This window comes from Ictalurus punctatus, chromosome 17 (genome assembly GCF_001660625.3).
Source record: "Ictalurus punctatus breed USDA103 chromosome 17, Coco_2.0, whole genome shotgun sequence".
Classification (NCBI taxonomy): Eukaryota; Metazoa; Chordata; class Actinopteri; order Siluriformes; family Ictaluridae; genus Ictalurus; species Ictalurus punctatus.
Window position 1 is genome coordinate 6,148,395 of NC_030432.2, and position 21,681 is coordinate 6,170,075.

At 38.1% G+C, this 21,681-nt stretch overlaps 1 protein-coding gene across 1 annotated transcript in view; it reads left to right on the forward strand.

The window, feature by feature from the left end:
• The window catches only part of snx19b (sorting nexin 19b), a 36,404-nt gene that overhangs the window by 6,709 nt on the left and 8,014 nt on the right, over positions 1-21,681 (forward strand). The window contains 8 exon segments of the mRNA XM_017491351.3: positions 1-166; positions 3,225-3,363; positions 4,348-4,448; positions 5,764-5,883; positions 6,394-6,515; positions 6,630-6,723; positions 7,040-7,220; positions 9,883-10,009. The exon segment at positions 1-166 is cut by the window's left edge and continues 1,490 nt beyond it. Of these exon segments, the coding sequence (XP_017346840.2) occupies positions 1-166; positions 3,225-3,363; positions 4,348-4,448; positions 5,764-5,883; positions 6,394-6,515; positions 6,630-6,723; positions 7,040-7,220; positions 9,883-10,009 (1,050 nt within the window).

Sequence of the window (21,681 nt, forward strand, 5' to 3'; positions counted from 1 at the left end):
CTCCTCACCTTTAGCCAGCTCCATGCCACTCTCTCCATTCACGTTCGAACCCCTCAGTAGTCCTGAAGGCCCCGTCATTATTCAGAACCTTCGTATCACAGGCACCATCACAGCTAAGGAGCACCGAGGCACGGGCTCTCATCCATACACACTCTACACTGTGAAGGTGCGTGTCTGTTTGATTCTGTTATGTAAAATTTATTTTTATATATATATATATATATATATATATATATATATATATATATATATATATATATATATATATAAAACATAAAACCAAGGAAACAAGAGAGAAATTTCATGTCACATCCACATTGAAGTGACTGCAGTTTGTACACGATATGGCCAAAAGTACGTGGACACCTGAGTGTTCAACATCCCATCCCAAAACCATGGGCATTAGTATTAATAGTTTTTCCCTCATTTGCTCTTATAATAACCCCGACTCTTCTGGGAAGGCTTTTCACTAGATTTTGGATTGTAGCTGTGGGGATTTGTGTCCATTCAGCCACAAGAGTCTTGGAGTGAAATTAGCGTTCCAGTTCAAGCCAAAGGTGTTCAGTGGGGTTGAGGTCAATGCTCTGTGCTCTATACAGGACACTCGAGTTCTTCCACTCCAAACTTGGCAAACCACATCTTCATGGAGCTTTGTGCACATGAACAATGTCCTGCTGGAAGAGGTTTGGGGCTCTTGGTTCCAGTGAAGAGAAATTGTACTGCTACAGCATATAAAAGACATTATATACATTTGTGTGCTTCCAACTTTGTGGCAACAGTTTGGGGGAAGAACCACATATGGGTGTAATGGACGGGCGTCCACATACTTTTGGCCATATATAGGTCATGCTGGAGCTGTAAGTAATGCTCTCATTCATTTTGGCTGTGAACATTATATTATATTATGCCTCACTTCAGTGTATTTTAACAATTTACCTCCAATTCACGTTTTACAAATACAGCTGTGGTTTAAAAACTATACGACCCCAATTCCAAAAAAGTTGTGACGCTGTGTAAAATGGAAATTAAAAACAGAACGCAATGATTTGCAAATCTCATAAACCCATTTGTTATAACAGAACACAGAAAACAAATCAAATGTTGAAACATAAACTGAGTAAATGTACCATTTTAAGGGAAAATATAAGGTCATTTTGAATTTGATGGCAGCAACACGTTTCGGGTCAATAAAAGACTGGAAAAGTAAGTGTTACTAAAAAGAAACAGCTGGAGAAACATTGTGCAATTAATTCGGTTAATTAACAACAGGACAGTAACATGATTTGGGTATAAAAAGAGTATCTTAGAGAGGCAGAGTCTCTCAGAAGTAAAGATGGGATAGAATCTGGATGGAAGAATATGTTGCTCTAAAACCTGTATATATCTTTCAGCATTGATGCTGCCCATTCCATAGGCACTAATGCACCCTCATACCATCAGAGATGCAGGCTTTTGAACTGAGTGCTGATAAAAAGCCGGATGGTCCCTGTCCTCTTTAGTTTAGAGGACACGGTGTCCATGGTTTCCAAAAAGAATTTTGAATTTCAATTTGTCTGACCACAGACCAGTTTTACATTTTGCCTCAGTCCATTTTAAATGAACTTTGGCCCAGAGAAGACGTCGGAGTTTCTGGCTCATGTTGACATATGGATTCTGCTTTGCATGATAGAGCTTTAACCAGCGTTTGTTGATGGCACGGCGAACTGTGTTCACAGACACTGAGTTCTGGCGGTGTTTCTGAGCCCATGCAGTGATTTCCATTTCAGAGTCATTCCTGTTTTTAACGCAGTGCCGCCTGAGGGCCCGGAGGTCACGGGCATGCAGTATTGATTTTCACCCTCGTCCCTTACGCACAGAGATTTCTCCAGAGATTTTGATGTTATTATGTACTGTAGATGATATTCATAGTCTTCGCAATTTTACGTTGAGGAACATTATTCTGAAATTGTTCCACAAATTGTGGATGCAGTTTTTTTTGCAGATTGGTGAACCTCTGCCCATCTTTACTTTTGAAAGACTCGTTTTATACCCAATCATGTTACTGACCTGTTGCCAATTAACTTCCAGTCGTTTCTTTTTAGTACTCTAACACTTACCTTTTCAAACATTTGTTGCCCCTGTCCCAACTTTTTTGAGACGTGCTGCGGCTATCAAATTCAAAATTACCTTAATTGCTTTCTGAAAATGGTACATTTACTCAATTTAAAACATTTGATATGTTTTTTCTATGTTCTATTGGCAATAATGTATGGGTTTATGAGATTTGCAAATCATTGCGTTCTGTTTTTATGTACAATTTACGTTGTCCCAACTTTTTGGGAATTGGGGTCGTGTGTAGGACGTGTGTGTAAGGGGGAAAAATATATATATATATATATATATATATATATATATATATATATATATATATATATATATATATATATATATATATATATATATAATATAGAGCGAGTGATAGATATCTATTTCTAACAGTCTAATTTGGCTTATAAACCGAATCTAAACACTAAACAACAGATGATGTCAGAAATGTAACGTAATTTTCCGTAAGTATTTTACTTCTAGCTGTGGACTGTTAATGTTGTGCTCACTTCAGTACTGTGTAAATGTTTAAAATCTGTTTGTTTAACTTTTTTATGCCTGAATAACAAACGGTCTCGTCTGTGTAATTTGTCTTGGCACATGCAGTGCAGTTTATCTCTCTCTCTCACACACACACACACACACACACACACACACACACACACACACACACACAATAGGGTGCACAAATTAATGTCATGTTAACCCTGTTACAAAAGCTTACTAAAATACAATGTAGTGCCCATGTAAAAACTATATAGTTTACTGTAAACAGTAGTCTGTGTGTAATGTTCAAACAAAGGTGCAGGTATTACTGTTGGATTTTCAGTCAAGTGCAGTCATGACTGGGGTTCTGAATAGAGTGACAGGGCTGAAGAGAAAAGAAGCCTTTATTTGTCACATATACATTACAGCACAGGGAAATTGTTTATTTATATTTTTCCCTGCGTATCCCAGCTTGTGAGGAAGCTGGAGCTTGAACCCGTGACCTTCCGATCAGTAACTCATAGCCTTAACCTTTGCGCCACCACTGCCAGAGAGAGAGAGAGAGAGCTTTTTTATTAGCCTAATGCAGTTGCATGACTTGTATTATCACATCTTTTGTAATATAAATAGTATTCTTTGCCAATACTTTGCAGTACGAGACAGCTGTGGACTCAGAGAATCCAGGCACATTGCAGCCAGTGGCTTATCACATGGTCAATCGGCGCTATAGTGAATTTCTGAATCTGCAGACCCGGTTAGAGGAGAAACCTGAATTACGCAAAATTCTCAAACGTGAGTTCTGATTTGGTAATACAATTTTCAGGGGTGGGCAAATCACTAGCCCGAGTGCCTGGGACCAGATGATTTCATGGCCAGACTTTTTTTTTTTTTTTTTTTTTTTTTTTTTTTTTAAATTTGTAGTTGCCCACCACACAAGTAGGAAAAAAACCCCTGATGATTTCAGTATTAGGAATGCACAAGTATGTGGAAACACTGGGAGTTTTCTCTCACATTTTCTGCTCACTAGGAAGTTGTATACTCGTCTGTATTAATGCGCTTAAAGTGCACCTATTATTGTTTTTCAAATATTACCTTATGTCTGGTGAGTAATAGAGCTGTTTCTGAATGTAAAAACGTCTGCAAAGTTTCAAAAATCAAAGTGCAGGACAAACGGAGTTATTGACTCCCAAAAGAAGGAACCGATTCTGAACAGCTGAAACGAGTTGTTAGTGATTACAGACTTACTTCCTGTACTAACCTACGTAGGTTTGTAACAAAAGGCCCGCCTCTGATCTTCATCTGCTGCTCACTGACAGCGGTAGCCCAATCACAACAGACTGGGACGTCTGACCAATCAGAGCAGAGAATGCTGTCTGAAAGGAGGAGTTTAGATTGAATCGTTAAGAACGGATCGACTTTAACGAGTCGTTTTTGACACTGGGGGGAAAAAGGTAATGTTGCAACCTGTTATTAGCACATTAAAGTGTTTTGTTTTTTTTAACCTTGGATGCATGTAAATCTATTGTATGAAACAAAATTAGGCACGTTTCAAAACCATAACAGGTGCACTTTAATAGCCTATGGCGATCTATCACTTTTTGTACTAGTCAGTTATGTTTCCGAGCTTTTGAAACCTGGGACTGGGCAGTACACTGCAGCTTTCACTTGCCTGCTGGGCTTGCTAATGGGTTTATCATTTGTCCACCCCTGGTTTTTGAAGTTTCCTTTTATTAAGTATACATGTGTGGACTTTTCCTTGTATTACTTTAATTGTAGATGTTAAAGGACCTAAAAAAATCTTTCCTGACCTCCCTTTTGGAAACATGGACAGTGACCGAGTTGAAGCCAGAAAAGGTTTATTGGAAACGTTCCTTAAGGTGAGAGGTCACTGATTACACACTACATAACATTCTATTATAATGTAAAATAGAGAAAATATGTCAAAGTGCTCATTGCTAACTGGATAAATGCCATCATTAGTGTTTATTACACATTATAAAGCATATATACATCTCCAGTCCTGAAGTATGGAATAATATTTGTGTCACAGGGAATTTTAATTTTTGTTATAATTGTGGTGGCACAAAGTATTTCACATTCAGTGCAACAGATTCAAACTCGCCATCATTTCTTGATTTCTGATTGGCTGAAATGGCAATGTCTGATTCTGTGCTTGTTTTTTTTTTTCTTTCAAATTGTATAGATTGTATATCGCAGTGTATAAATTTGAATCTGATCTTGATTAACTGAATCTGAACTGCTTTGTGCCATGAAATTTTAAATCGAAAACATAAAAAAAAAACCCCCATACATATAAATAGGGAAAAAAATCTATTTGATTTTATTTAATTTGATATACACCATCAAAGGTTTAGACACACTCATTCTTTATTTTGTTTTATTTTTCTCCACATTTTAGAATAAATATAGTCATCAAAACAATGGAACTATGTGAATTATTTTGTGATTAAAATCCAAAATAAATCCAAATAATGTAATATTTTAGCATCTTCAAAGTAGACGCCCTTTTTGCCTAGAATTTCCAGAAATGCATTCTTGGTATTTTCTCAAATGATTTCTTGAGGAATTTCCCTGAGATGCTTTTTAAATCAGTATTAAAGGAGTTTACTCCTACACCGGACACTTATTGACTGCTTTCTGGAATATTCCGCTCCAAGTCATCCGTTTAAAAAAAAAAAAAAAAAAAAAAAAAAAAAAAAAAACCCCAAAAAAACAAAAACATTCTTTGTAAATAAAATGTTTGTTTTCTAATGAAAGAAATGACTATGTTGGCACGATTATATTTTTGTCTATAACACAGATTTCTAACATTTAATCATGCACCTTAAGATCAAACGGTTTTTAAGATCATGAGAAACCTTTCAGTCGAGTGTCTAAAATCTTTTGACAGGTAGTGTACATTTTCAAAATAAAGTATTAAAAATTTTGTAAAATAAAATCATTTTTATATCCAAATGCTAGTGACAAAAATATCATTCTGTACTTAATAATCGGAGTTCAGTACAGTCTGGTGATTCCCTGCTCCAGCGTGTACTTCTGAAACCTGGTAATTAACAGGTTCTATTTTACACAGGTTACACAGGTAACTACAGATACATTTTCATGATCAGTTATGTGCTTGACAACCTGGTTCTATGCCAGCTGAAAGAAGCTCTTCGTTTTTGATTGTAGCAACTTTGTTCAGTACCTGAAACTGCCAACAGTGAAGAAATGCAAGAGTTTCTTGCCCTAAACACTGATGCGAGGATCGCTTTTGTAAAGAAGCCATTCATCGTCTCACGAATAGACAAGGTACGTTTTAAAGAATTTTTATTTATAGTTCTGACCACTTCATAGAAAATAAATTGGTTATTTAAGCAATGTCGCACAAGCAGGAGTGCAGTTATACCCTATATCGGCACGATCGTGACTCTCAGTCTTATAAATAAGCAATTAATAGCAAGTAACTGACATTTCTGACCCAATATGGCCAAATTAGTTTATTTTTGCTGTGATTTTAATATCATGTGGCAAACACAGACACGTGGAGTGAAACATCACACACGCAGTGAAACACCCCAGTGTGGTTGCACTGCTTGTCCGGTCAAATTAGTGGACCGGAACTACCTGTTGTATAAATACATATATCCCTTGATATTCAGCATGCACAGAATTATCACAATGTACACTTCAATATACCATCACTACCCCTGTGTTTCATTTGGGATTAGTTTGCCCACCTAGACAACATTTTTGGTTGAACATTTAATACATTTTATGTGTGTAGGCCTGAGTAACAGTGTGTTATGTGTAAATTGACAGATTGTGGTGAATGCTATAGTCGATACGCTGAAGACAGCCTTCCCTCGTTCAGAGCCACAAAGCCCCACGGATGAAGTGGACACTGAGCCTGATGGGAAATTATCTTCAGACAGGAAGAGCAAGTATGTGGATTAGTTTTGGCAAGCAAGTCCATAGCTGTAAACAACATAGCATTTGGTCCTATCTTCATTTCTATGGCTCTCATTCTTAGCAGTTTCTGTTTCTTTTGTATTTAGGTCCAGGATGCGATTCTCCAGTAAAACCGCTTCTGCTCTTAACGTGTCCGACATGAAACCCAAAGTGCTTTACTACTTTGATGAAGGGAGCACCGTAAGTGAAACCGGCTTCACTGATTGCCGTTTGTTTGTGCGTCACACTCGAGGTCTGCTTTGCCTTGTAAAGTAAACTGGGTGATAATAATAATAATAATAATAATGATAATGATAATAATAAACTTTATTTTTATATAGCGCTATATATAAACTTTTATTTTATATAGTATTGAATTACTGTTGGTGCTGCACTGACGAAAACCTGAAGATGTTAACAATATCAGTAATTAGTAATAATACGTAGCTCTTGCCATGTTTGTTCGACTGAACCTGTTTATCACGGGCTCCGTGTTGTGTAAAAAATCCTTTTTCAGGTTTTCAATAGCCTCACCATGAATAGTCTAGAGAGCTTCATCTTGGAGCGGGAGCGTCTTGCGAGTAAAGCACCGCTCCGAGACGCCGATGGAGAGCGGGATGTCGGCCTCGGTGCCAAGTGGGTTACGGAGCCCTGCGCGTGTTCGAAAGGAAGGTTGCAAAATGTCGTTGAAAATCAGGGTAAGAAGCACTTCACGTTCAACACGTGATAAGTCTGCTACCAAAGAAAGAAAACATCTGATACCTGATACGGTTGGGATCATCAAAATACTGCAGAATACAAATTATTTTTAGATACCAGTATTGCCTTTAAGGATTGCACTGATTGGCCATGTGATCATGCACAGTCAGGACATTTACGTGGACATCAATATTCCGATATTAACCCGATTAAGACAATACTCTGATTATGAAACTACCATTTAAACAGCGGTTTACCTTAATCCGACTAAAGACATTCTCGAAGTAAACACAAATCGATTTAAGACGTGTGGAGTATTCCTGTTTTAGTCGCATTATCGAAGTGCATTACAGACATGTACACACCTTAATCACACTATTAATGTCGTGTGGGAGTTTTCACCACATTTTGTGACAGAACACGTACACACACGGCAGCGCTCAACTGTTTGACAGCAAATGAGAGCACTGCTGCGCCCGAAAACGCGTACTTACCTACTATATAGTAGGTAAAATACATGTATCTCTATATACTGTATAGTAGGTAAGTATGCGGTTTGGGACGCAGCCCACGGCTTCAAGCAGTTGTCTATTAGCACGTACAGCATGACAAATAATTAACTGCACTTGAAGCTTTCGTAAAAATGAAAGAAACACCCAAAACTGTATACAGTACCATAACGAAGACGAACTGTATGTTGATGCGTGAAATTCTGGAGGGACATCGGACGGCGTGGCGCGGGGACGTAATGACGTGTCACATTCTATATTCTATCTATGTTCTAAAACATGTAAAATGGGAACATGAAAGGAATATTCTAAAAGCGACTCATGTAAACGATATAATCAGAATATTGTCTTACTCAGAATAAGGTCCATAATTGGATTACTGCTGTCCGTGTAAACATAGCCAATTACTGACTGAAGTCGGTATATTGCTGTGCACAATTTCTTAGCCCCCTCTATCCTGTCCATCAATCAAAAGAAAGAGACAACTGTAGGACCATTTACATGCAACTGTTTTGCCCTAAATTCGTAGTGGCATGGTCATGTGTGGGTTTCTGCCATGACTATTAGTTGCAGCATCCTTTCATCAGTATCAGTAACTTACCACGGTACTGCTGAAAAGTGGATTTTTTTTAGCTATGGATGCTTTTTAACCCAGTGTGGTGTACAGATGGGTGTTGCTGCCTGCTGGATATCGCTCATCAGGCTGGGAGCCTCATACACATCTGTCAGCACTTGTTTGGCTGTGGTCATCAGCCAGGGGACACTGATCCTTGACATTTTGTGACAGACATCCAGGCAGCTGCCCTGCGCTCAGTAGTTATAGCAAAAACCATAGCAATGCACCTGTGCTAACATTCTAACACCTGCCATGTTAGTGTCACTGCTGTGCTGAGAATCATTCACCACCCAATTCATATCTAGTTAGTGGTGGCATACTGGGAATCCCTGAATATGACCGATGTACTGTTTTTGTATCACATGCAGGTCTTTTTGGGTATCATGTTGCTTTTACAAGAAACTAGCCACATATCCTGCTCAGTAGTTCACCCTGTGAAAGAAACACGAAGACATGTGCATTCTGACCTGAGGGATAAGCCTGGGTTCAGATTTGCTACTGATCTTATCTGTGATGAGCTGAGCTGGTGAAAAAGCACTATAACTGAACACTTATGAACTTATTAAAACAAAAATGACCGGTGTATCAAATAAAATATCTAGTGAGTGTTAGGAAATGAGTGCAAAGCAGGGTATACCTAATACATCGGTTGCTGATTGTTTTAAATAGACAGAAGAGCCTACCCTTCGTAAATAACAGTTAACTTGATTAAACATGGCCAAATGAATGGCTTTGTCTACATCTTGTACGTTGTATACATTTAAGTAATTAAATCGAGGTCAACATGAAATCGGAGTCTTGTGTTTTTCAGGGCACTTCCTGTTATTAGTCACGTCAACACTTGTGTGATTGAGTCTTTCAGTGCAGGTGCAGGAACCATTTGTGGACTAGATTTTGTGACTCTAATTATTGTTGAATTTATACTTAAATAAGTGAAGTAGGTGTTGAGGAATTATTAGGTTAGTTAAGTACTAGTGCTGTAGTAGCTTTGATGAAAAGTCACAAAGCTTTATCTTACCTCTAGAGGACAGCACATCCACATGTGCAGCATTTCTGTATCAGGAGTGGTGTTTAAAATATGTGGACATAGTTTTCCTTATTTTACTTTCCTTACGTATTTGAAAACAAATTGTAAATATATGTATTAAAACAAAGCTTTCCTTCCAGTTTACTAGGGATGCACCAGTCCAAGTGTTAATGTCAGGCTGATATTTTTTTTGCACACTGGCTGGGTATAAGATTGGATTTCATATACTTTCTGCATCAGATTCAGTGATTTTTCTATAGATATTTAATGTAACTTTTGCATTATTAAAATATTTTTTATATTCTGTTAGTTTCATGCTTGTGATGTTGACTGATGCATATCATTAGCTCGAAGCATCTATATTTCTGAAGGAATTCAAAGGCATCCTTTCAGCACCTTTGTAATTAGTTAAACGAAACGTTACTTTTAACGATGATTAATGATGACCTACATTTTCCAGAAGTAATTTGTATCTTGTACATCTCTAATAAGGGTTGTTTGTCAAACAGGGGAAACTGTACTTGCTGACACAGCTCTGAACGTCCTCTATCTGCTGATGAAGGATCAGTGGAGTTGGCTGTGCACTGAAAATATCCAGAGGAGCATCAGACTGCTATTTGGGACCCTCGTTGAGCGGTAGGCAAATAACAGTAACACTGCAATGAATATTTGCTCAGAATGAGGCCATGTGTGTGCAGAGTTTGCATGTTCTCCCCGTGCTGCCGGGGTTTCCTCCGGGTACTCCGGTTTCCTCCCCCAGTCCAAAGACATGCATGGTAGGCTGATTGGCATGTCCAAAGTGCCCAAAGTGTCCATAGTGTATGAATGGGTGTGTGAGTGTGTATGTGATTTGTGCCCTGCAATGGACTGGCACCCTGTCCAGGGTGTACCCCGCCTTGTGCCCTATGCCCCCTGGGATAGGCTCCAGGTTCCCTGTGACCCTGAAAAGGAGTAAGCGGTAGAAGATGGATGGATGGAGTAATTTTCTCATAGGTAATTTTAAGCTTATGTGGAAAAAAAAAAATAAAATAAAAAAAACCCAACTTGCTGGCGTGCTATAGGCTTATATACAGTGTAGTAGTACAAAAATGCAAGCTTTTGATAAATTACAAACTGCAGTTACGTGTTTCACTAACTAAAACAGTAGCTGAAACACTGCAATTGATGATTAATTTTCTTGATAATGTAATGATTTGTTTTATTTATGAAGTGCATGGAAATTTCTTCTCTTTTGGTTATTACTGGAGCTGCTTGGCTGTGCTAATAGATCATTAACTTTTTTAATTGATCTTTGATTATTTGAAGCATTAATGTGTTCCTTGGTCTTTGGCATATAATTCATATTTTGTACAAGATTTTACTGAAAATTTGTGGTCAATTTGTTAGAAGTACAATTAAAAAGATTTATTTGTTTTTATACAGTTGCAATCAAAATAATTCACCCCCATTGCAAATCACAAAGTGTGAAAATGTACAGACTTTCAGCTGTTTGCAATGAACAAATCAAACAAAAGCAATGGAAATAGTTCAATACAATGAATGCTTTCAAGTGGTTTCCCCAAATTCAACTGAAAATACAACTTATAATGACTTCTCCAGTCTCAAAATTATTCAACCCCTTCATGGGAAGCATCTTTAGTACTTAGTAGAGCATCCTTTTGCCGTTATCACCTGCTGCAAACGAGATACATAGTTTCTGGCAGCATTCCTGAGGAGTCTTAGCCCATTCCTCATGAGCAATGGCCTCCAGTTCAGTAATATTCTTGGGTTTGCGTGCTGCAGCCGCCGCCTTCAAATCCCACCAGAGATTTTCTATAGGGTTCAAGTCAGGTGACTGTGATGGTCCTGTAGAGTTCCAGCTGAATAGATGCAGCTTCATATCATGATGCTGCCATCACCTTGCTTTTCTGTGGGTATGGTGTTCTGTAGGTGATGAGCTGTCTTGTTTTTGCACCAAACATATCTTTTTTTGGAGTTATGTCCAAAAAGTTCTACCTTTTGTCTCATCAGACCACACACCCCCACCCCCACCCCAAATGAATCTCGCACCTCTAGAAGAACCATATATTGTCTTTAGTTGCTGAAAGAAATCTGCAGTTGGCTTCATTTAAATGGCACAGCTGTCTATAATGTGTACCCAAATGCTATAGGGTTACTATTACAGATGATTCAGTATTTACTTATGCAAAAATAATAATGAGTGTTTTTATGATCACATATCGCAGTGAAATTCTTTTCTTCACATACCCCAGCATGTTAGGAAGTTGGGGTCAGAGTGCAGGGTCAGCCATGATACATCACCCCTGGAGCAGAGAGGGTTAAGGACCTTGCTCAAGGGCCCAACAGTGGCAGCTTGGCAGTGCTGGGGCTTGAACCCTCGACCTTCAGATCAGTAACCAGAGCCTTAACCGCTAAATCACCACTGTACCCGCCATTTCAGATTGGTAATTTGTGTTGCCATGTATAAAACACCTGCACAGGTTTCTTGCCATATTTATATTTACTTAATAGATGAAATCCACCAGGGTGGAAAATCTGAGAACTTTGTGCCGTTCTGTAACAGCTAGGCACAGCATTTGATCAATTGAAAGATCCAAAGTTATTCTGTTCAAACTAAATCACAGTAAGCCTGAATGTGCTGAATTTAAGCTTTTGTTTTTCTTTCCACTGAACTGAGTGGGTCATTTTTTTATTATTTATTTTTTTAAAAATTTTTTTTAAAATACACGTGAATGCTGTGAATGCTCAATTCAGCTTCTTCCATATTTCATTAACAGACCTTTTGAATCTGTTGAAGAGACTACTGGATCCTGCTACTTTACAATGTCTCTCTCAACATGTCAGTGATCTCTTTGGTATGCTGCAGTGTAATAATCAAAATAATGTTGGTGTGTCATCAGTGACACAAAACTGCTATACATAGGTCTTTTGTATATTTTGTGATTAGAAGTGGCTGTCTCCAAATGTCTAACAACTACATTAGGCGTCATTGCTTTATCAGAACTGTTCTTGTTGGCTAAGGGTGTGGAATAAAACATGACAGGCCGTGGTGTTGTTACGTCACATCCCAGAGTGGTTTAATCCACTTACCACAGCAATTTGACAACGATTCAGATTTTATTTTTTTAATTAAAGAACAGCGCATTGTTCTTTTTAAAAATTTATTACCCATTTACTTGACATTTTGCGGAGTGTCCACAGCACAAGTGAGTTCCTATAATCGTTGCATTATAAGAACTATAAGCAGTCATTCCTTCACCGTGCTGCAAACTGCCCCCCCCCCCCCCCCCCCCCCCCCTCTCAAAGTTAATAAGACTGACAAAAAACGCAGCTGATCATGTTACCAAGAAACCAGTCCTCTGTTCTGAAGACTTGCCCATGATGGAAAACTTACTGACATTTCAAAACACTGACTCTGGAGACTTCTTACATAAATTCTAACGATTAGAAACAAGTGCGCATTTTTCTTTGTTAAATAAAGCACTTAATTTTTTTAAAAAATTATTATTTATAGTATTATTTATAGTCTTGTCCCGATTTCACACGAACACGTAACGTAAGCATCAGTCAATCCAGACCAGATGTGTCTTGGCTGTATATCTGTACAAGCTACTAGCAGGAGAAAGAGCAAAAGCACATTTGAATTTCAACCTGGATTGAATATGTGAAATTGTTTGTTTGTTTGTTTGTTTGTTTGTTTATTAATTTATTTTTTGAGCGTGAGAGAGATATTATGTTTTATTAATAAACCCCCGGTGATACCCACTTCCCCCTCTCAGCTAAGCCAAGCAAAGTCTCCCATTTACTAATTACACTTGCCTGTTGCTCATTAACTCCTTAGTTTCTTGTCCATCAGTTTATAACTCACACTGTTATACATGATTATATAATATAAGAACAACATGAGGAAATCTACTCCATAATCTGCCAAAATGGATACAAAGCTGCTGAAACATTTTTTATATCAAACTGTCACGGAGAAGGTGCTAATACAACCGAATGTATACAAGCGCCCAACAACCAAAATACGAATAATAAGAGATCAAAATGCTAGGTCGTGTTTGTGCCAGAGCCTTCGTTCCGAAGCCTATTTTGTCTGTAGCGATGGCGTTATTGCACATTGTTCATCTACAGGAAGGTGTCATGAGTCTCATTTTGAAGCAAAACAAGTGTCGCACCGTACAAACACTTTGATGTACAACTACAGGTTGCACAAGCTTGACATTTTTTGATTGTGATTTAAAATCATGTGCACAGTGTATAGGAAAGTGTGGCTTTGAAATTTCAGTGGATTTCTTTGAAGTTTATGCTTCACTCATGCACAAGTGAAAATAAAACATACACAAAGTTTTAAACAGGATTTGACGTGTCTGTGATAGAATTGAACGAGGTGACGTGATGTGATGCTACACACGATTGCGTCCAGTGTGGGTTAGCCTTTAGGTTATGTGGACCATCCACTATATAAGTAACTGTGAATTAGCTGTTACTATAGAAATGATAATGTAAAGATATTGATCAGCATGGAAAGCTTTGATCACTGTTTTTCTTACATCATGCTCTGCTATAGTTTACGTGACTCGGTAATGGATGTTGAGTGCTTTTTCGTTTTTAAATCATATTGGAACAGGTGGAAATAATGTCACATTGACATTGCCCCTGATAAACTGTCCCATTCCAGACAGAGCATGCATTAATCTGTCACGTAAAGCAATTTGGCGTGTTTGGATTGAGCTGATCTCAGAAATAGTGCTGTTCTAAATCTTATGGAGAGCTGCCTTGACGATTCCAGAGTCACATTTTTTTGGTAGTACTTAGACATGAAATTAATTAGATGAAAACCGTCCATTAGAGCGCCAGCAATGTGACAAACCGTAAACGTCTGTGTTGGAAATTTGTCCGTAAATGATCTTTCGCTTGGCTCTTACAGCCACTACTTCATTCTTGCCAGAAGCTATTACATTTATCACACAGGGCGTATGGACAATGTGGTCACCTCCTAGGGGCCCTGGAAGATTACTGGAAATCGCCTGAGTTTTGCTTGAATAAAGTTGGTCTGATGCTCTAAACGTACTTGGCGGAAAACATAATCAGATTACAAATCCAAACGCTTGTAATTTTGCCAGTATTTTTTGCATTTATATAAGTACACCAGCTTAGGAGAGATTTATCATCACAAATGTTTGGGCTTGTTTTAATTCGAGATGTACTGTTATCCCAGTATTGGGTTTTCAGATGTTTCAGAGATGCTGGTTAATGTTAGAGACTTATATCCACTGTTGTAACTGTTTCAACAGAGGAAATTATTTTCCAAGATGGTGTTCTGTAGGCAAAAGGATAACCAAAACATATTTTATTTGTTTGGGCAAGTGTTTGACCTTACTGAGGGTCTGCATTGAGGCCTGGAATAACTGGATTCTAGGAAAGGCACAGTGATCGTGTGTGCAGTATTACGAAGCTCTGTGCAGGCCAGGATCATTTTCCCACACAATGCAACCTGCCCTTTAGCAGTCCAATGCAGTACTTCAAGGTTGCCTACTTGTTTCTGTTTTTCTGTTCTGTTTAAGCTAATAAGCCTTTATGTTCTCCTGGGTTGGCAGTGGTTTTCACCTCACCACTCTTCCATGGAAGCCATTTTTGTCCAGTATCTTTCTGATAGTGGAGTCATGAACAGTGACCTTTACTGATGCAAGAGAAACCTGTTGTCCTTGGCTCTTTTGTGACTTGTTGGATGAGTCATTGCTGTGCTCTTGGAGGAATTTTGGAAGGTTGGACACTTCTTGGAAGGTTTTCTATTGTGCTGTGTTTTTTCATTTGGAGATAATGGCTCTCATTGTGGTTCTTTGGAGTCCCAGAGCCTTTGAAATAGCTTTGTAACCCTTCCCAGACTGATGTATTTCAATCACCTCCTTCCTCATCGTTTCTGGAATTTCTTTCGACTTTGGTATAGTGTGTTACTGGGTAAGACCTTTTAACCAACTTCATGCTGTTGAAAAAGTTCTATTTAAGTGTTGATGTGATTGAACAGAGTTTGCAGTAATCAGACCTGGTTGTGTCTAGTCAAGCTGAACCCCATTATGAATGCAGTTTCATAGATTTGGGGAATTGGTAACGGGGGAAAATACATTTTCACACTAGCCCAGTTGTTATTGGAAAACTTTTTTGCTTCAATAAATAACATTATCATTTAAAAACTGTACTTTGTGTTTACTTTTCATTTTTTTTGTTTTCATTTCTGAAACAATGTAGTGTGATTTATATTCAAAAACAGATGAAATCATAATGGGGGCAAACACTTTTTCACACCACTGTAGAGCATTTCAAGCTCCTTTAGGTTTATTCATGTAGATTTCCTTATTTGATTCAGGCCACAGGTTTTTAGCAGGGTTCAAATCTGGAGACTGAAAATGTCATTGAAAAACATTGATCTCTGCCATAAAAGTATTTACATTCAAGGTCTTCTAGATGTCATTTGTTACTTTTAATTTTCCATCACTTTAACTGCTTTATAATGAGATTTCCACTAGACTAAATACTGGCGGACTCACAACTTTCGGCTGTTGACTATTGAAAAGATCATGTAACTGGTATAATATATTGTTGTTTTTCCAGTATGTGGAAAATATTTTATTAATTATATATTAATGGGCTTGACTATAATCACCAATGTTTTAAATACTAAATTTCTTTCCATCGAGGTCTCACAATTCTAAGCAGCTGTTTTCATACATGGTCCAGACTGTTGGCAAAGACGATGACCTTGATTTCTGCAATGTGCAGTAGCATTGAAGAACAGATTTGGTGGAATCTTGAGCATTTTTAGATCCTTAGGTTTGCGCTTAAGTATAGCCATCAATTTGAATAATAAGTTTTAATTTGGAATAAGTGTTTAATGGCTAGAGAATTTCCAGAGGTGTTGTATCTTGTAGGCGTGTATAGCTATTGATTAAGTGTTACAAGTCCTAAAACGTAGCTCACCAAAAAAACTTTATCTCCATCCACTGGCGTTGTAATCTCAGTATTACGAATGCAATGTAACGCAAGTTATATTGTTTAAATAAGTATACAGAAATCAAACACAAGTTTAACAGTCACTGGAAGTGGATAGTTAGTGTCTATTTCTGAAATAAGCATTAGTTCACTATTTTATTATTATTTTAATGCTGCATTTTCAAGATACTTTTTAATGTTTTTATTTTTAAATCCCTGGTGACCAGCAAGTCTTATTTGCCCACATGCTATTTTATGTTATGCCCAATTATGTTCCATGCAACACTGTGGCATGTGTAGACTTAATGTTATAGTTACCGAATGAATTTCTTGATGAGCGTGAAAGTATAGCTTATGTGCCTTTTTCTGTTACGTTGCCAATTTACTATTAATCATAAAAATAAAAAAAAGTATATGGTCTTTTGAATTGAGATGGGTTTTAATGTTTTTTTTTTTTTTTTTCCCATTATGACTTTCCCTAAAGAGAAGCTTTAAAAAGCTAGATAAGTATTAAGATTATGATATTATGATGAATTCAGACATATTACTGACAGTCTTTAGTAGGAAAGGAGGTCTCATGAAGAATTGTCACTGTTGATTTGGACACCAGGTATAGCGTTGATGTACTGTATCCATGACAACTGATTTACACTGATGAAACGTTGTACACCAGATCTACTTCTTTGACTTGATGTCTATCAACAGATCTGCGATAACATGCACCCCAGCCATAACATTAAAACCACTGATAGGTGACGTGAATAACATTGATTATCTCATTAAAATGACATCTGGCAAGGGGTGGGATATATTAAGAGAACAGTCAGTTCTTGGAGTTGATGTGTTGGAAGTAGGGATGTCACGAGAACCAATACTTCGGTACCAAGTCGGTACCAACATTCTTAAAACATGACTGTACTTGTTTTTCTGGAGTAGCGTCGGTACAGATTCTAATGGAGGTACCGAGCTTGCAATTCTTCCGGACCTGACTGGGGCAGCAAATACGCGCAAGTGTTTTAGACGGTCCACAAGTGGTGAAGAAGAAGAACAATTGGTAGCACATGGGGAAAAACTACAGAAGAAAAACTACGAGTTTAACACCACCCTGACTCATTGAGAGGAAAGATGGTACTTTACTTTTCCAGTCGATGCGGATGACAACAAACATATAATTGATGCTCTGAAGTTGGTTTGCAATCGATGCTATCGCTAATTTCAAACAAAGCAAGGAAACACCTGGAATTTGGTGAAGCACCTGTAAGACGGTCCTATGTTATGTCTGTCTGAGGCAGCTGCATTGTGGCTGTGAAACCAGCTAACATTATGCTCCATGTAATGTTTGGGATGTTGTTTATCTGTTATTTGTTAACGATGCTAACGCATTGCAATGTTATAACATACCTCCTAATGGACCACCATGCATCGCCATTCAGTCTATGTCCTTTCAGCTAAATGTCGTAATCACTAATAATTATTCAAATGTTCATGCCTTTAATAAATCTTTTTGGCCTGCCACCATATCAGTGAATTTAAACTAATGCTTGCATTCAGAGTATAAGCTGTGTGTGTGTGTGTGTGTGTGTGTGTGTGTGTGTGTGTGTGTGTGTGTGTGTGTGTGTGTGTGTGTGCGCATGCTTAGGAGTGCACCTCCTGTAGCCTCCACTCATTGTCAGACAGTCTTTGATAACTAAAATATCCCTCTCTCTCTCCCTCTCTCTCTCTCTCTCTCTTTTTGCCAGTATAGGCCAGAGGAGGATGTCCTCCAGGAGAGTTTTTAATTAAATTTATTTTATTTTATTTTTATACCACACCCTTGTATCGACTTTGGTATCGAGTATTGTGTACTTTTGGTGGTATCGGTACTGACTACTATATTTTTGGTATCATGACATCCTTAGTTGGAAGCAGGAAAAATAGGCAAGCGTAAGGAATCGGGCGACTTTGCAAGGGTACAAATTGTGATGGCTAAACGATTGGTCAGAGCGTCTCCAAAACGGCAGGTCTTGTGGGGTGTTCCTGGTTTGCAGTGGTTGGTACCTACCAAAAGTGGTCCAAGGAAGGACAACCAGGGAACAGGTGACAGGGTCATGGGTACCCAAGGCTCATTATTCTACTTATTATTATTATTATTATTATTATTATTATTATTATTATTATTATTGTTCTTTACACAGCTAGCGATCAGTTTTCTGTTTTTCTTCAATTGTCATGGAAAAATTAGTTTCTACTTTAAAGCACTTCTAAGAGCACTTTGAGTGTCTAGATAAGCGCTATAGTGTGTGTGTGTGTGTGTGTGTGTGTGTGTGTGTGTGTGTGTGTGTAACTGTAATTAACTACATACCTTTGGTATTGGTCCAGTGGTCTCCAATGGTCTTATTGCTAGTTAACTTTGCTACTGTAACAAATACGGATCTAGGATTATTTTTGTTGTCTTCTAATATGGAGGAGAGATGCTGAGGAGACACAGCAAACCCAGAGTAGAGCACATGTGAGGTTCTATAAATATGTAGATAAATAAATATGTACTTCAGGTGACATACCATATTCCAAGGTTGAATCTATGTATGTTTTTAATCCGTTACATTAATTTATATCTAATTCCTGATGTTCCATTTTAAGTCTGAATAGTAAAAGACTTTTGTACTTCTGAAAGCAGAATGTCTCAATACTGCCTGCTGGTGGGTATATTTAACATTACAAGATTGTTCTGAAAAGGTAGCTGTGGGATTAGCATAATTTTTTGGGACTGAATGACAAACAGATCATATGAATGATTGTGTACAGATATCCACTGTTTCCAGTCAAACATCCTGCTTAGTTGCTTTTAAATCTAAAGGTCTGACAGATTTCTGAAAATAGACCTCCATCGTGTGGGACTTGGGTGGAATGGTGGTGGATGCAAATATGTCCAATGTAGATTAACGTGATAAAAGATAGATGAGAGAGACTATGTATGCTTCCATTTTTTTATGTAGTCATTTGTAACAGTAGCGCTAGATTTAGAATATATATAGTTGCCGTAGATATAAAAAATACACTAACCTGTTTTTGTGATGGCAAACATTTAAACTAAGATAATCCATGTCTGGACTTTTCCCACCATCAGTATGAAATTACAATGTATAAAAATTAAGTGGAAAAACAGGAAAATTTAAAAGTTTACAATAACGCTTTATAACTGGGAATGTGGCTGTGTGGAATATCGTAAACAAAAGATCAATGATTTTGAATGACCTAACCAGAGTCCAGACCTGAGTCCAACTATAAAAATCTGTGGGGTGACCTGAAGCGGGCTGTGTGCAGGAGATGCCCTCACAATTATATTGATCTAGAATGTTTTTGCCAGAAAGAGTAGAAAAATATTGCCCAGTTAAGATGTCTCTTACAACGATAGAGTCTTACCCAAAAGGACTGAGTGGTGCTGAGTTTCCTGTTTTCCCCTAAAATGTTTCTGATTTGTTTTTCCCACTGGATTTTTTTTATACGTTGTAATTTCATATTGAGGGTTGAAAAAGTTCTGACATGATTTATATTAGTTTCAATTTTTTCCATCACAAAAACTTGCCATTTTTGGGGGTTTTATATTCACTGTAGATGCTTCACATAGATGTTCAATGTGCTGTCTTAATTTGATAATAGGTCAGTTTGCCATAGGTCAGAGTCTCCTGGGGTCTAGTTGTTGGACAGCCATGGCAATATTCTCTTTTAAAAGGGAATTCATAATGCTTCTCCTCTGTCTTATATTAACATATTAAAGATCTAACCCCATGCTGAGGAAAAGTTACCACCCACAATGGACCTAGTTCAGTCTGCCATGCAATTATTTCTCCCCGCCCAAGTATTAGCCTCTACTGAGTCTTTAATTACCATAGACCCAGGCAAGGGCTTGGGAAAAGCCTGCTGATTGAAAGCCTCCTTCGGCCTGGTCAGAAACCAAAAGGATCTGGGCAATTGTACTCAGATTCCTGCTGTCTCTTTCTCCCAGTTATCTGCCACCCTGGGTTTTTGGCTTTGTTAGACTTTCGCTGGCCTGTGCTGTTTTCATGCTTGATCACTCCTGACCCTAAAGGCGCTTTCATGAAAAAGCATGCAGTTAATTAGTAGCATCTGTCATATAGACGCCATCCAATGATGCGAATGGTAGAGCTCTGGAGGCCGTCTTATTTTTTACAGATGTGCAGCAAGAAGTTCAGGTATTTGGGGATGTAAACTTAGAATATTTTGATTACGACAGTAGGGTGCTTCATTGCACTGTGGGTGCGGGGTCAGATGAATCAAAGCACAGAGTGAACCATTCCCAGGTATCAGATTTTGTTCTAAAGTAAATATGAAAGGGAAATCGGCCGTTATGGGTCTTGCAGCGTCACTAGATTTTGGAGCATAGCTGTGGGGATTTGCCCATTCAGCTACAAGAGCATTAGTGAGGTCAGGCACTGATGTTGGGCCAGGAGGCCTGAGGGTCAGTCGGCGTTCCAGTTCATCCTGAAGATGTTCAGTGGAGTAGGGGTCAGGGCTCTGTGTAGGCCACTCATGTCATTATAAACCTCGCTTTGTGCACAAGCGCATTGTCGTGGAGGAACATGTTTTGGCTACACAAAGATGATCCCATTGTGTGCTTAAAAGCCCACACATGGGTGTGATGGTCGGATGTCCACAAATTTTGGCCATATAGTGCAGATGCCAGTAAGAGAATAACCCTTCCCATCCTTTCAAGCAATTTTAAACCTGGACTTTTGTGTTATCACACATCTAAACATGAAGAGCTGCATTGTTCTAATGAACGGCGTTTGCTCATTTTAAAAAAGCTTTGCTTCATGGCATGGAAAATCATCGGAAAGTGTAGAAACCCACATTTTCTTGCCAATCAGAATAAAATGCTTGACTGCAGCCTCAACACTTATTTCAGAAGTTACATCTGAAACATCTCTTATGTAATGTAACCTGATGAACTGTTTTGAAAGTCTGCTATTTAAAGATTCAATTTTCTCCTTTTTTAAGGTGGTGTAATAAGCATCAATACCATACGTTCTCTCATGTACTGTCTTCTGTTAAACTGAACCTGGTTTGTGTATTAAAAAAATAAAAAATCCCAACTGATCTACCTCCAGGTATTTATTTTTTTTCTTCTTCTCCTCCTTCTCCTCGATCTTTGCTGAGGACTGATATTAGTTCCATCTGGAGACACATGCACACAGATGTTGCTGTACATGTTAGTGTTTGTAAATAAGTGCTTGTTTGTTTTTATTTTATGTCCGAACAAATTTTTCACAAACATCAAGGTCTCCTTGACCAAGCCTTACCCTCAGCCTTGGAAATGG